General features: G+C 38.5%; 1 protein-coding gene across 1 annotated transcript; it reads right to left on the reverse strand.

Annotated features, from left to right (window-relative positions):
• Positions 1 to 674: 674 nt before the first annotated feature.
• On the reverse strand, positions 675 to 12459 carry LOC136241479 (sphingomyelin phosphodiesterase-like). Its single transcript, XM_066032696.1, has 10 exons — positions 12042 to 12459; positions 6076 to 6231; positions 5347 to 5735; positions 4906 to 5016; positions 4778 to 4858; positions 3854 to 4024; positions 1431 to 1526; positions 1185 to 1371; positions 1044 to 1138; positions 675 to 996 (listed from the first exon to the last, which is right to left on the reverse strand). The coding sequence occupies exons 1-10, from the start codon at positions 12354 to 12356 to the stop codon at positions 873 to 875; spliced, it is 1725 nt and encodes a 574-aa protein (XP_065888768.1). The 5' UTR covers positions 12357 to 12459; the 3' UTR covers positions 675 to 872.
• Positions 12460 to 12904: the final 445 nt, after the last annotated feature.

Raw genomic sequence — 12904 nt, forward strand, 5'->3', positions numbered from 1 at the left:
ATCATTTCTTTGGTGTGTGTGTTGTTAACAATTCAACTCTGTCTATTTTGACCATAGCTACATGATAACAACAGGATGTGCACATTTCTAAGACGACTGTATTAATCCAAACAGCTGCATGCAGTTTACTTAACTGTTATGTTGCAGTTATTTGCTGTATACTCTGTGTGAGGTGAAGGATTTAATCTTCATTACTCGTGTTGTAAATCAGTGTCATGTCAGTTTTTTTTTAACTTGCTGAAGTGAATCCTTTAATATGTTTATTGTCTTTATCCTACACAAGTGCTTTTCAAAACAATCATCTGCATATTGAGTTCCAGTTGGGAATCAATCCAATGCTAGATACCACCTCTGATGGTACTATATGAGACGCTTTACTTCTAATTTTAAAATGTTGTGACAGTACATTAATTTAATTTTAAAATGTTATGAGAAGTACATATAATCATTCAGTGTCTGTGTGGGTTACATGGTGGGTAATGACTTCCTGTGAAGTTTCACAATCGCTAGAGACAATTGCAATAAGTATAAAGTTCTGTAAGAACTTGTCACTATAACCCACTCCACCAAATAATCCCATCAAATCTATATACACCAAACTTGGATGATACGTATATATTTCACTTCGAGAATAGCCAAATATAGCAAACACGTGTGCTCAACCACACTACACATTTCACATGAAATCACAAAGTGCTGAAACCTTTGTAGAAAAAACAACACAACAGCAATGTGTACACTACACACTATAGTAAACACATGCACATGATCTAAATCCTAAACAAAAATACAGTGTCAGTACTAGACTACTACTACTAAATTTCATCAAACAACAACAGCTACTACAGAGTCAATGGTATGTCTTCAGCAGCCTAACAAACATCTTTGCCATGGTTAGGCTTAGGACAATCATGGGACCAGTCAGGTTTCAATGCACACAATATAATCTCCTTACAATCCCTTCCACAATCAATTATTTCACGACGATAGAAGTACCTACAAAACACCATTCACAGCATATACAGTACAGTCGGTTACTTCACTTGTGAAACAGTGCAAACAAGCTGTCATCTTTTTCCATCCTGTCCACAAAGCTTGACCACTCCTGTGGGTGTAAGTTATCCAGGTTGTATGCCTCCTAATATATGACATCATATTCCAGATCACGTGATCACATCACTCACCTTAGCACTGTACTCAAACTGCCAGGTCAAATTATTATTATTATTAGCTTCTGTTAAGTTAGTGAAGTATGTGTAATGGTCCAACACTTGGAAAGCGGAGTTCTCATGGAGGCTTTCAATCTTATAAATGCGATAAGATGGATTGTTACACTTGTAAGGCGTGACACTGGGACCCAAGTAAGCAACACTGTAAAAACAACATCGTTTATTAATGGTCACATGATCTCATTGCAGTGCCATGTGTACCTGATAGCTCTTGAGGAATTAACCATGTCATAAAATATTTCAAACTCATCGAAGTGACTGTGACCAAAGAACTGTCCCACAATAGTTGCTTCATACCTACAAAAAATGTTAATATGCTAAACTACATAATAAACTAGTTAATGCAATGCCCAAAAAAACCTGAAAGTACTTATGAAAAAAATTGTTTGAGGTGACTCTGCTCTAAGTGTTAGTAATTGAATTAATTCTTGCAAGATAAGGATTCAAAAAGCTACTGGGTCGGCACACAACTTACATCCTGTCTCCCTTTACGCTGACAACTTTCTCTGGCATTGCTTTATAGTTTACACACTATGGTTTGCGCTTTAAAAGTGCTGGGTGACTCTGAGCAGCAGTTTGTTATGAGAGTAATATCCACACAAAAACAGCCAAGCTGTGAAAAATGGTGCGGCCTTAAAAAGCTTGGGTGAAAAAAGTTGTGAAATCAAAGGTGGCGGCCAAGAAATGGCTGCAATGATGTCAATGCCAATAAATTTTAACAATGCACACAGCCATTATTAAAATTTTTATCATTAACATCATTGCAGCCATTTCTTGGCTGCCACCTTTGATTTTACACCTTTTTTCACCCAGGCTTTTTAAGGCTGCACCATTTTTTCACAGCTTGGCTGTTTTTGTGTGGATTTCACTTCTTTTTATACTTTATAAGGTCCAAAACCAGCCTATGGCTGACTTTGAGGTTTGTTTTTACTCACATTTCTTCTTTTCTATGCAGATGCAATAATGATTATTGAAGACAGACTTATAAATGTATTTCATTGCATGATTTAATTCAATATTTGATAATATTATTGTAATGTTCTAATAGAGTGCACATTTTTTGAGGACTTCTAATAGAACATGCATAGAATGTTCTAGAACAATCTAGTACTTCTATTGGTGAATGTTTGATTATAAGCAGATTTCAACTAGAAATTTCATTTATAAAGCAGAAATTAAGTGCGGTGATCAGCCAAGGTAGCAGTAGTTCAGTGGTTAAGGATGCAGGTGTTAGGTATGGAGGTCCCTAGTTTGAACTCTGGTAAGGTTTTTTCGACATTTTTTGTACCCCTTTTTTATCCCGTGGTGACTGCTCCAATAGAGTATCTCGATCCTGCAATTTTACATTTGTTTGGTTTTTGCTTTATTACTTTGTAGCTGTAACTCTATTGCTATTCAAACTATAAAAAAACACTGCTACGATGATCAGCTTAACTACACAACATGCAATTTTCAAGTTATTCCTATGCTCGGTTTACCCTGTAGCTGTGACAGAAGTTTGATCTGCTTTTACATGAATAAACGCTCATAACTCCTTGGTTATTTCTCAGACTCACAGCAAACTTGGTACATGAATCCACTGTTACACATTTCTCATTTGTGCCAAAGATTGAGGCAATAAAGTTACACATTTGAGTCTTATAGCAATTTTTGCAAAGTGTATGAAAAGAAAAATCAAAGTCCCCATATCCCCCATACTGCATAAGAAAAAAATTAAGAAATTAAAACAAAACTTTGAACGACCATATCTCGCAAATGGCTGTTGCGAATTTAATCAAACTTGCTGTGTGGGGTACCCTACCTGGTGGACAGCTATAATGCAAAAATGATGTGCTTTGAAGAGGGGGCCATGAAGCTATGCATGTGTGAAAAAGCTGTTTTCTTTCTTCTTGTCAATATACTCACGGTGTGGTGTGCCGGCCACACGACACACTACCGTGTGTCTTGATTAATGCTATTGTTATTGTTGTTAGCGCTTTACAGTGACCAGCACTGAAGGTCTGACAGCAACATGTGCTGCAGCCTTAGGATTACCTAACCTAATTGCAAGGACTTAGACTTAGTGACTTATAGCTGAAAAGGTGTAACAGAAAAGGGGCCAAAGTAAGGAAAAAAAATCCCTCCAACCCCAGGATTCGAACTGCAGGTCACCCAATGTCTAGTCAGGGCCACACTCAGTCTCCTCCAGGAGGGAATGCATAACTAAAAGGATTACTGTAAAGTACAGAGCACAACATACAATCTGCAGGTTTTGTGCACCTACAGCTACTTGTAGCTAGAGTTGTGTTTCTTGTTCCTGAAATTTGCTGGGTGAATGTGAGCAGCATGAGAGTAATATCAAGTAGAATAGAGCACAACATACAATCTGCGTTTATAGCCACAGTGCTTTTTTTTAATGTGTCATAAACCTGTCTCAATCCACTGAGCAAAAAACTAGTGTGTTAAAATCAATGACTTGAATGGATACATTATAGCTTCCCTAAAGCAGCTGAATGGTGAAACACGTCACTCACACACCAAACAAATTTTAGTGGGAAAACAAATACCTTAGTGATGTGGCTTTTGACAGGTGGTAACTACAAGACAGGTGAATTATACAGCACCAGACAGCTTTACAAGATTACCTGTTCATAATACGGTAGTAATTCCATTTCCATACTTGCATGCAGTCTCTACTGCCAGGTCCAATATGACCAATAATGTGTACCTTCTCTCCATCATCTTCTGACTCTTGTAACTCATTGATCAACCATTGTAGCTGTCCAGCTGGATCAGTACTGTTGATCAGTAACCACCTGTGGGATATAGGGGGGATAATACTTACGTATGAAACAGGAAGGCAGTGACATATTCTCACAAACTGATAATTATGAAGCCATGGTGTAAGTTAGATCCATATCAGTATTGTTTCACTGTTATTAAAAACATGTATAAAATGAGTTTTGTTTGTATATATCACACTTATTTTATCCCAGCACGTTGTATTGTAACTCCAGCTAGAATTTGCAGACTAGTTGGGTGTTTGCTCAGTGGGTCACACATATACACCATACTAACGTGTGTCCAACCTCCTCTGACAGCATGGTATTTCATATTCATCTTTAAGAGGAGAGCAAGAATATCTTTGTTTCTATTCTGTACCATCAAGCGAATGTGACCCTAAGCATGCTTGTTTATAATGTAATTTATTGTGGCAACATCCACTGAATAGCCCTCTAGAACTATTATTACACTTACGACGTGACTTATGGTTGATTCAATGAACATGTGTAGTATGGTCACTGTACACGTTTTCCCTCACTATGTCACTACTGCAAAATGTCACATAGGCCTACAGTCATGATAAGTCTAAGAAATTTTCTAGGAGACTGTACAGGGCTTACAGAAATTGCTAAACACATATATGTATCTTTTACTATTCTCCTACGAGATTTATAGAGTATGAAGCTATTCAAGCTTCTTTCTATGCACTTCATTTCAACTAAAAATTTGCAGAATTATGCACACTTTCAGGGTGTAGTGACAATAAACAAATCATCTGTACTCACCAATTCTGAGTATTACAATAGTTCATATTCAGTGATATCAGTTTAAGTCCTTGAACAAGTTTGGTAGAGTAGTACCCACCCCTGTATCACATGTGATTATGTGATATCAACATGTTAGAGTAACTTACTTCTTAATTGTACTGGCTGTGTTGCTAGGCAACCAGCGAGAAAAGTCAGTTTGGTAAGCATCCAACAGCCATTGGTTGGAACTTTTGCCAGTGATAAATGGTGGAGGAAAGCTAAAAATAGTGATAGAAATAATTACCATCTGCATTATATGTGTGTGTGTATGCGCAGGGCCACTGGATGGCAGGTCATGCATGTGTAAGGGTTTCATACAGAACTTAAAACTTTTATGCTATTCAACAACCATGATGAATAGAGTATTTTTATGATAGCCCAACTGTTCTATATCAGTATACACTTTTCAAGCAGTAAAAACTACAGCTCTGCTTACACTGGCTCTGATGTGTGTATGCATGTGTGGTGTGTGTGTGCGCGTGTATGTTGAGTATGCGTACATGCATGTGTGTATGTTCAATAGAACACAACACACAATTGAGCTCTACCTGTTAACTGGTGCACTCTCATGATTTCCTAAAGTAGGGTACACTTTCTTATTCTCTAGATAAGATGCCATCAGTGTTGTTACATTATGGAGTATTCCCATTTGGTCCTCTCTAGTTTGATCCCAGATGTTATGTGCTGGCAAATCACCAGTCCAGTATACCACATCAAACTGGTCCTTGATATCAGCAAGATGTTTAAATAATTCATTGACGGTCGCCATGGGTACATCACAATGGTAGTCACCCCAGGGTCCAGCTGCCGGGGATATTGGCTCGTTAGGAGGACGACAACACAATGGCGCCCCACACTCTGTAGTAGTCAACCCCTCTTTGTAGAGTAGGTCCACATGTATGTCAGATAAATGGAGTATTCTAATAGGATTGTCTTGCTGTGGGTGAAATAACAGCAATAGCCAAACACACAAATATGTACAAGCTTAATTATGTATTCACATAAAATTACTGGAAATCCTTGGCCAGTGAGAAGATTGGTATCAAAATCATGACAGCTATAATTATTGTTACAAAGTTAGTGATGGGCCAATGGAAGTTCACATTGCAGTTTACTAATCCATCTTCTTGTTAATGCCACAAATATTATGATATATACCATTATTGTAAAAGATATGCCATATTGAATCAGAAGAAAATAAAATTAGTGCAACACTGCTTTGTAACATTTTTTAAGTGGCAAACAAAAAATTATATGTACAATAGGAGATATCTGACCTTTGGTGGAGGCAATGGTTCAACAGGAGGTTTTGGTTTGTCAGGGAAACTCACAGTCCAATTTTGATTCAATGGGTTGTAGTGTCCACATCCAGGAACAATAGCACCACAAATATCATCAGATTCAATGGACATGAGTACAGAGAAGACCTCATTCTACACCGGAGACAGTGCATAACTGAGGGTATGTACTGGTTCAGAAAAACCAAAAATATGTGATACAATATAATGTCATGGCTACGTATACAGTGGAACTGTGTTTGAAGAATTTACTTGGGGGATGTGTGTGAATGTGTGTGTGTGTGGGGGGGGGGGGGGGGGGGGGCATGCCCCTCAGACCCCCCTAGCTTTCCATGTACCCCTAAGATGAGAATACCACTTACCTTATAGATATCCCTAAATTCTGCAAAAAAAACAGCATTAATTCCCAGTACTTTGCCTCATATGTCCCCTCTTGACTGTGCTTCTAAAATAAACACTGGTATAAATTTCTCAATTAGGTTATGATTTTGAGTATTTTCACAAGTGTACAGAGAGTATTACCCCCTCCCTGGCCTCCTACTCACTGAAAAGTGTACTATAATGTTGATGTGGTAGCTATTGTACGATCAGTGTTAATTTTTTTCAATACATCTTCTTGCTAATCCTCTCTGACTTGCCAAAATGTAGGCATTGAAAAAATGTTGATCCTTTATACATAATGTACACAGCTTGGCTATGTAGCCAGTTCCTGAAGCAATCATATTCAGAGCCCAGCTGCAACTCAGGTTTACTAAATTATTATTTCTTTTAAACGTTGAAAATAACTTACAGATTGCCTTTTTAGAGAGGCAGCCGGACCGGAGGCAACTCTAATATTCCAACATAAAAGAAAACTTCAGAAAAGCAACTGACAATAAACTCCCAATTATCAGATTTTTTAGCCAAATGATCAACTGTTGAAGATTATCACAAGATTGGATTTTTAATGCACTAGCTGTTAGTCAAATGAAACAAGGAAATTGTACTGAGCAATTTCAACAGCACAAGTACAAGGAATTAAGTTCAATTAGGGTCACTATAGAAATTAATGAAAGAAGTCAGCAGTAGTGAAACAAGGGAGGCCGCCTATGCCCGAAGATATAATAGTGGACCTACTTCAGTCTATACCAATGTTGGATTGAAGTAGGGATTAATGTCTGGTGAAGGTGACCTCCCTTGTTTCACTACTTTTTCATTTAATATTCTATGATCTCTAATCGAACTTAACATTCCTATTTTTCCTTGTAGCTACTTGTTACTTTTTTGTAACACTGGTGACATACCATATTCTGAACACACACACCAACTATCTAATACTGGAATATGATATAGAGGGAAACATTGGCGGGGGTAAACTTTGCGAATAACCAGCTAAATTGCATTTGGTGAAATAAACTTTCACAAATTCAAGCTCAATATTTAACTATAAAGATGCTAATCTCAGGTGCTACAAGTAATTGGTGGTTGACGGATTTGTAGCAAATCGTCAAATTCGTGTTTCCCTCTATTTGGTGGTGAAGTGGCCATTATACGCTTCATTTTCAACTAGCTATGTTCAGTCCATTACATAAATGAAGAATATTACAAGCACCTCTGCAACCAATTCAATCACCATATACAAAAAACTCAGACAATTGCCATTACAAATGTATAAGGTGCTACTGTGAATTGGCACCTTGAGCTGTCAGCAAAAAGAAATGGGACACAAAGGAGGACAAAGGCAAGTGCTGATACATTGTATGTACTGCAACATGCCAAAAGGCACCTATTGGGCTGAAGTGATGTCAAACAGAGAAAAAATCAGGCTTTGTAGCCTTAGCTGTTATTGAGTTACACTTGTCTCAGTCAGTAGAAAATTCCACTAAATCAATTGTTTTTAATACTTCGTAGCAACCTAGCTTTTGAAAACATGAGTCAGGTTGATTATGTAATCATTGTAAGCTGAGTGCAGTGTATGCCTTCAATAGCTATATTACTTTTCAAGCTCTCAATTTAAAGAGTGAGCTTCTAGTAAATTTCAGGGATGTGTGGGTGGATGGGAGTGCAATACGGCGATACACTACTGACTGCGGGGCAACTGACTGCTACCGTTAAACAGCAGGATATAATTAGTGAAATGATTTTCAGTGCCATACCTGCTGATTAACAGTAGCAGTCAGTTGCCCCGCAGTCAGTAGTGTATATACTGCCCTATTGCACTCCCATCCACCCACACATCCCTGAAATTTACTAGAAGCTCACTCTTTAAATTGAGATCCTGAATAGTAATATAGCTAGCTAAGCCTATTGGAGGCATACTCTGCACTCAGCTTACAATGATTACAAAATCAACCTAACTCATGTTTTCAAAAACTAGGTTGCTATGAAATATTAAAAACGATTGATTTAGTAGAATTTTCTACTAACTTAGGTAATCCTAAGGCTGCAGCACATGTTGCTGTCAGACCTTCAGTGCTGGTCAGCGTTGAAACCGGGTCACTACTGCTGACCCGGATGACCCACTGACCCGGATAGCAATCCGGGTCAGACCCGGATTAAATTAAGCCGAGGCGCGCGATAAGAGCTATGTTTCGGGTTTTCTCGAGCGACTCAGGCGGCGAGACTACGTTTTGAGCGTTCGATTCGTGTTGAGTAAACGAGTAGTTATGTGATAACTAAGCCGGTAAGTTTATAATTTAAAATCAGTCAGTGGGTTTGGTTCCACGTAGCTACTGTGAGTTTACAGACAGCAATTGGGTGTGGCTTCGTACATACTTAGTATTGCAATTTCCCAATATATTAAAATGGGTGTGGCTCACAAAAGTACTTATCCTGCTGCAAGACTAGACCTAGACTATATACAACTCATACATTAATCGATTAGTGGGCGTGGCCCCACGTAAGCTTGTAGACAGAAACGGACACAGTTTCATGATACAGACTGTACTTACTAATAAATGGGCGTGGCTGAGCGTATGTTTGTAACGCGATAAGTGGGCGTGGCTCACGAAAGAGCTACGCGACTAGCGTTTATAGGTTCCACGTCGTCAAACGATCAATTTCGTTTCTCACGTGATCCAATCCGGGTCATACTCGGATAATTTGTAAACCGGGTCAGACCCGGATGACCCGACCCGGTTTCAACGCTGGTGCTGGTCACTGTAAAGCACTAATACAATAACTGAAACAAGTGTAACTCAATAACAACTAAGGCTACAAAGCCTGATTTTTTCTCTATTTATCATCACTTCAGCCCAGTAGGTGCCTTTTGGCATGTTGCAGTACATACAATGTATCAGCACTTGCCTTTGTCCTCCTTTGTGTCCCATTTCTCTTTGCTGACAGCTCAATAGCTACACTTTCATATAAATTACAAATGTCAGTAGAACACACAATTTTTTTTTCAGTTTCTTAACTCAGATTTTGTGCATTCGTTGTCCTTTTGCCTCAATGAAGATATATCTGGAACACTTCTAGCTATAGCTAGCGGTTACACACCTGTGTCAAATTTCTGGCCAAGAAATTTCACTAAATAGCCGACTGACACTTTCGGCAGCTTTTGTGGTCTTCCAATAAACAAAGCATAAAAACATCTTCGTAAATCATTATATCTAAAAGTTTTCTGTTTGAACTATCTTTTCACTGTTCAGGTTCTTAGTTTAATATTTCTGCTGTATTCTTACCTGTTATGAATTTCGAAAATTAGTGGAAATATCTATAATGAATAATGGATAATGAACTGCCCACCCGCATATATTTTTGAGGTCAATGAAATGGGAAAGTCAGGAAACAATGAAATTTCTTGGAGTGGCCTAAACGATATTTCATGATTTCACATAGCAGTACTATACCGCAACGCCATTTTAACCATACTACTACACAGTGCTACAACGTCATGGTTACTTCGATCTAGATCACTCCAACATTTTCACTCTTTCCCACAACACACAAACTAGAGGTCACGCATATAAATTATGTAAGCCCTTGCCCACCATTCATGTTGGGTCAACTACTTTGGTACTAGAGTAATTCAATGACTGGAACAATCTTACAGGAGAGCAATTTCCTCTGGCTTCATCAAATGTGGAAGATGGTGCACGTTTGGACATCTCTGTTAATGGCTTCTGGGAAGGAAGTTGTGAGAGAACATTTCTTGATGTCAAGGTTTTCAACCCCTATGCCCCCAGTAATCGTTCTGCAACTCCTAGGGGAATTTACAGATGACATGAAAATATGAAGAAACGAACCTATATGAAGCAAGAATATGAGATAGAACATGCCACATTCACACCTTTAGTTTTTTTCTGCCACAGGAGGGATGGCTTGTGCATTCTACAAACGTTTGGCATCCTTGCTATGTGAGAAGTGGTCCGACACATATGCTGCTGTAATGGGGTGGTTTCGTTGCTACCTTTCATTCTCATTGTTACATTCTGCTATCAGATGTGTAAGAGGCTCCTGCTCTTCTGCTGGAAGTTTTTGTCAACCAGTCTTGACAAATTCAGTTGGGTTGGTTCAGGCAGAAACTGGACTGACCTCCTTAGTTTTGTAACTGTCTGAGTAAATTTGTTTGTATTGGAAAAATTTAAAATTCTAGTGTTTTGTGGAAAAACAGTGATATTGTGGAAAATTTTTAATTTTAAATCAGCTATAGATAATTACTTTTATGACTTCAGATTTATGTTAATGTATTAATAATAATTATATTCATAGTTAAGTTTTGTTTATTGCAACTAATTTATGTATGTATACGTATGTAATTGAATGGGTGTACAGGCTTTTTAGCCTCAACCCAAATCGCATCATAAACATAACCATAACGTTTACGTCAACTTCTGGTGCAACCAAATTATGTGACTTTTGGACACTTCAGTGCGTTTCTACTGCATTTGGCAATAAAGCAAAGATTGACGTCTGTCTGTTGGTGGTCCCCCCCATAGCAATGAATGATATTCAAAACATAGCTAAAGCCAACAATTGTAAATTCCTTGTTTCCCATCCTAGTCAGACAAAAAATACCATGTGGGCGGGCAGGCGGGCGGCTATTATTCATTATATTGTTAAATTCTATTATTTAATATCAAGGATATTAAAGGGAGCTCATTAACTCCAAATTACTCTATTCTCTTAAATTCAGGAGAGCTAGATTCAAGATTAGTAGTAATTTGAAAGATTTTACTAAGATTCAAACCTCTAGAAGGTTAGATTTGAAGTGTTGCAGCATTTACGTATAGAGCTGCTGGGTTTGCCATGCTTGTGGTGACACGTGCTAGCTACATAGTACTGTATCCTGACTCTGTACCATCAACTTCAACAGTACAAATTTTCCGAATGTTTCACACATTAGTAACAGATTGAGAATGGGACTCGTGTTACATCTCAAGTTTACCAATGACCACATGAAGAGATTCACTGCTAGTATTAAATAACATCAGAAACTCACATAAGAGTCTACCTATCCAATAACTTAGTCTTCATCCCAATGACATGACCACACAACTGAACTCCCTGCCAGTATTAATATTTAGATCACGTGACTATCAAACGCAATAATAAATTTGCATGCGGTTCTAAAATTACCATGTGGGTGGGTGACAGGAAACAAGGAATCACCCTGGCTTTTTGGAGGCCATGTCCTTTTTTTACAGCTTGATTAGATATCACTTCTTTTTGTAATTTCATACCTAAAGCCAGCCTATGGCCAGCTTTGGGTATTACAGGGGCATAGGAAGCATGGGTGCTTGGGCACCCATAAATATTTCCAGTTGTGTAACTAACAGGTGTCAGCACACTGTACTACATATTACTGAAAAGATCGAGATACTCTAATAGAGCAGTCAATGACTCTGGTCTTCAGCCTTACCACTGGGCACCCATAAGTTAAATATCTTCCTACACCCCTGTATTACATCACGACAAAATATTTAGCTATGTTTCCCACCACTATAGCTTTAGGTTCTCCTCACCTTAAACTCTGGTACAAGCGCAGAGCACACATACTTGTACATATGTTCTATCAATTCGCAAATTCTGATAGCAACCTGTATAATTTCCTCTTCCGACCTGTGCAGTTCAACTAGGGTTTTTACAGTAACCACCACCAGAATACAGGCTTGGCATTCAGAGTTAGCTTCCGAATTAGCTGGATGGCTCGGTGGATGATGCCGAAGTTGCTTGTCACAGTGTCCATCCACATCAGGATTGTCTGATATCAATGACGCAGACGATTTCAATACCGCACAACACGCCAGCAAGCTAAACACAATCCTTATGTAAGCCATACTAAGTCAGACCTCTCAACTCTCACGATAAATTGGTCGTGAGAGACACGATTTCAGCCTTGATGTCACGACCGCTTGCTGATCTCACGATTTCAATAAAATTTTCTAATGCATCCTTGATTTATAGTGGCGCGATTTCCGGTTTGAGGATAATTGGTCTAGTGGCTCTAGCCCTCGGCAGAAAGGTTTTCACACCTTGTGAATGTGAGCGCCATGCCGGAAAATCCGCGTCTAGGAATGGAAAGCATCGATTCGTTACTGTGGAAAGCCTGAATTTTATTGAATCATACCAGTCTCCTGATGGTAAGAAAGTTAAGGTAAGTAAGGGGGTTTCCGGACAGCTGGGTATTCCGGACACTTAGTTTTTAATCTGCTACTGAAAGATGGAATAGAAACCAATCAGGCTATGGTTTAAGTACCTAAGTACCCTACTTGTGTACTATAAAATACTAAAGTTTTGTTTCGATAGCTTTAAGAATTGCCGAGATACATCACAATTCACTTGCGCGTGTAGAATATTTTTGTGTAAAAACTTTTACTACGCATGT

This window comes from Dysidea avara, chromosome 12 (assembly GCF_963678975.1).
Source record: "Dysidea avara chromosome 12, odDysAvar1.4, whole genome shotgun sequence".
In the NCBI taxonomy this organism is placed as follows: Eukaryota; Metazoa; Porifera; class Demospongiae; order Dictyoceratida; family Dysideidae; genus Dysidea; species Dysidea avara.

Coding starts and splice junctions, on each gene's coding strand:
- LOC136241479 (XM_066032696.1), bottom strand. CDS start 12,356: ATGGCTTACATAAGGATTGTGTTTAGCTTGCTGGCGTGTTGTGCGGTA. Junction 4,025..4,777: donor TATTGTAATACTCAGAATTG/GTGAGTACAGAT, acceptor TATATCCCACAG/GTGGTTACTGATCAACAGTA. Junction 997..1,043: donor TTGTTTGCACTGTTTCACAA/GTGAAGTAACCG, acceptor GGTGTTTTGTAG/GTACTTCTATCGTCGTGAAA.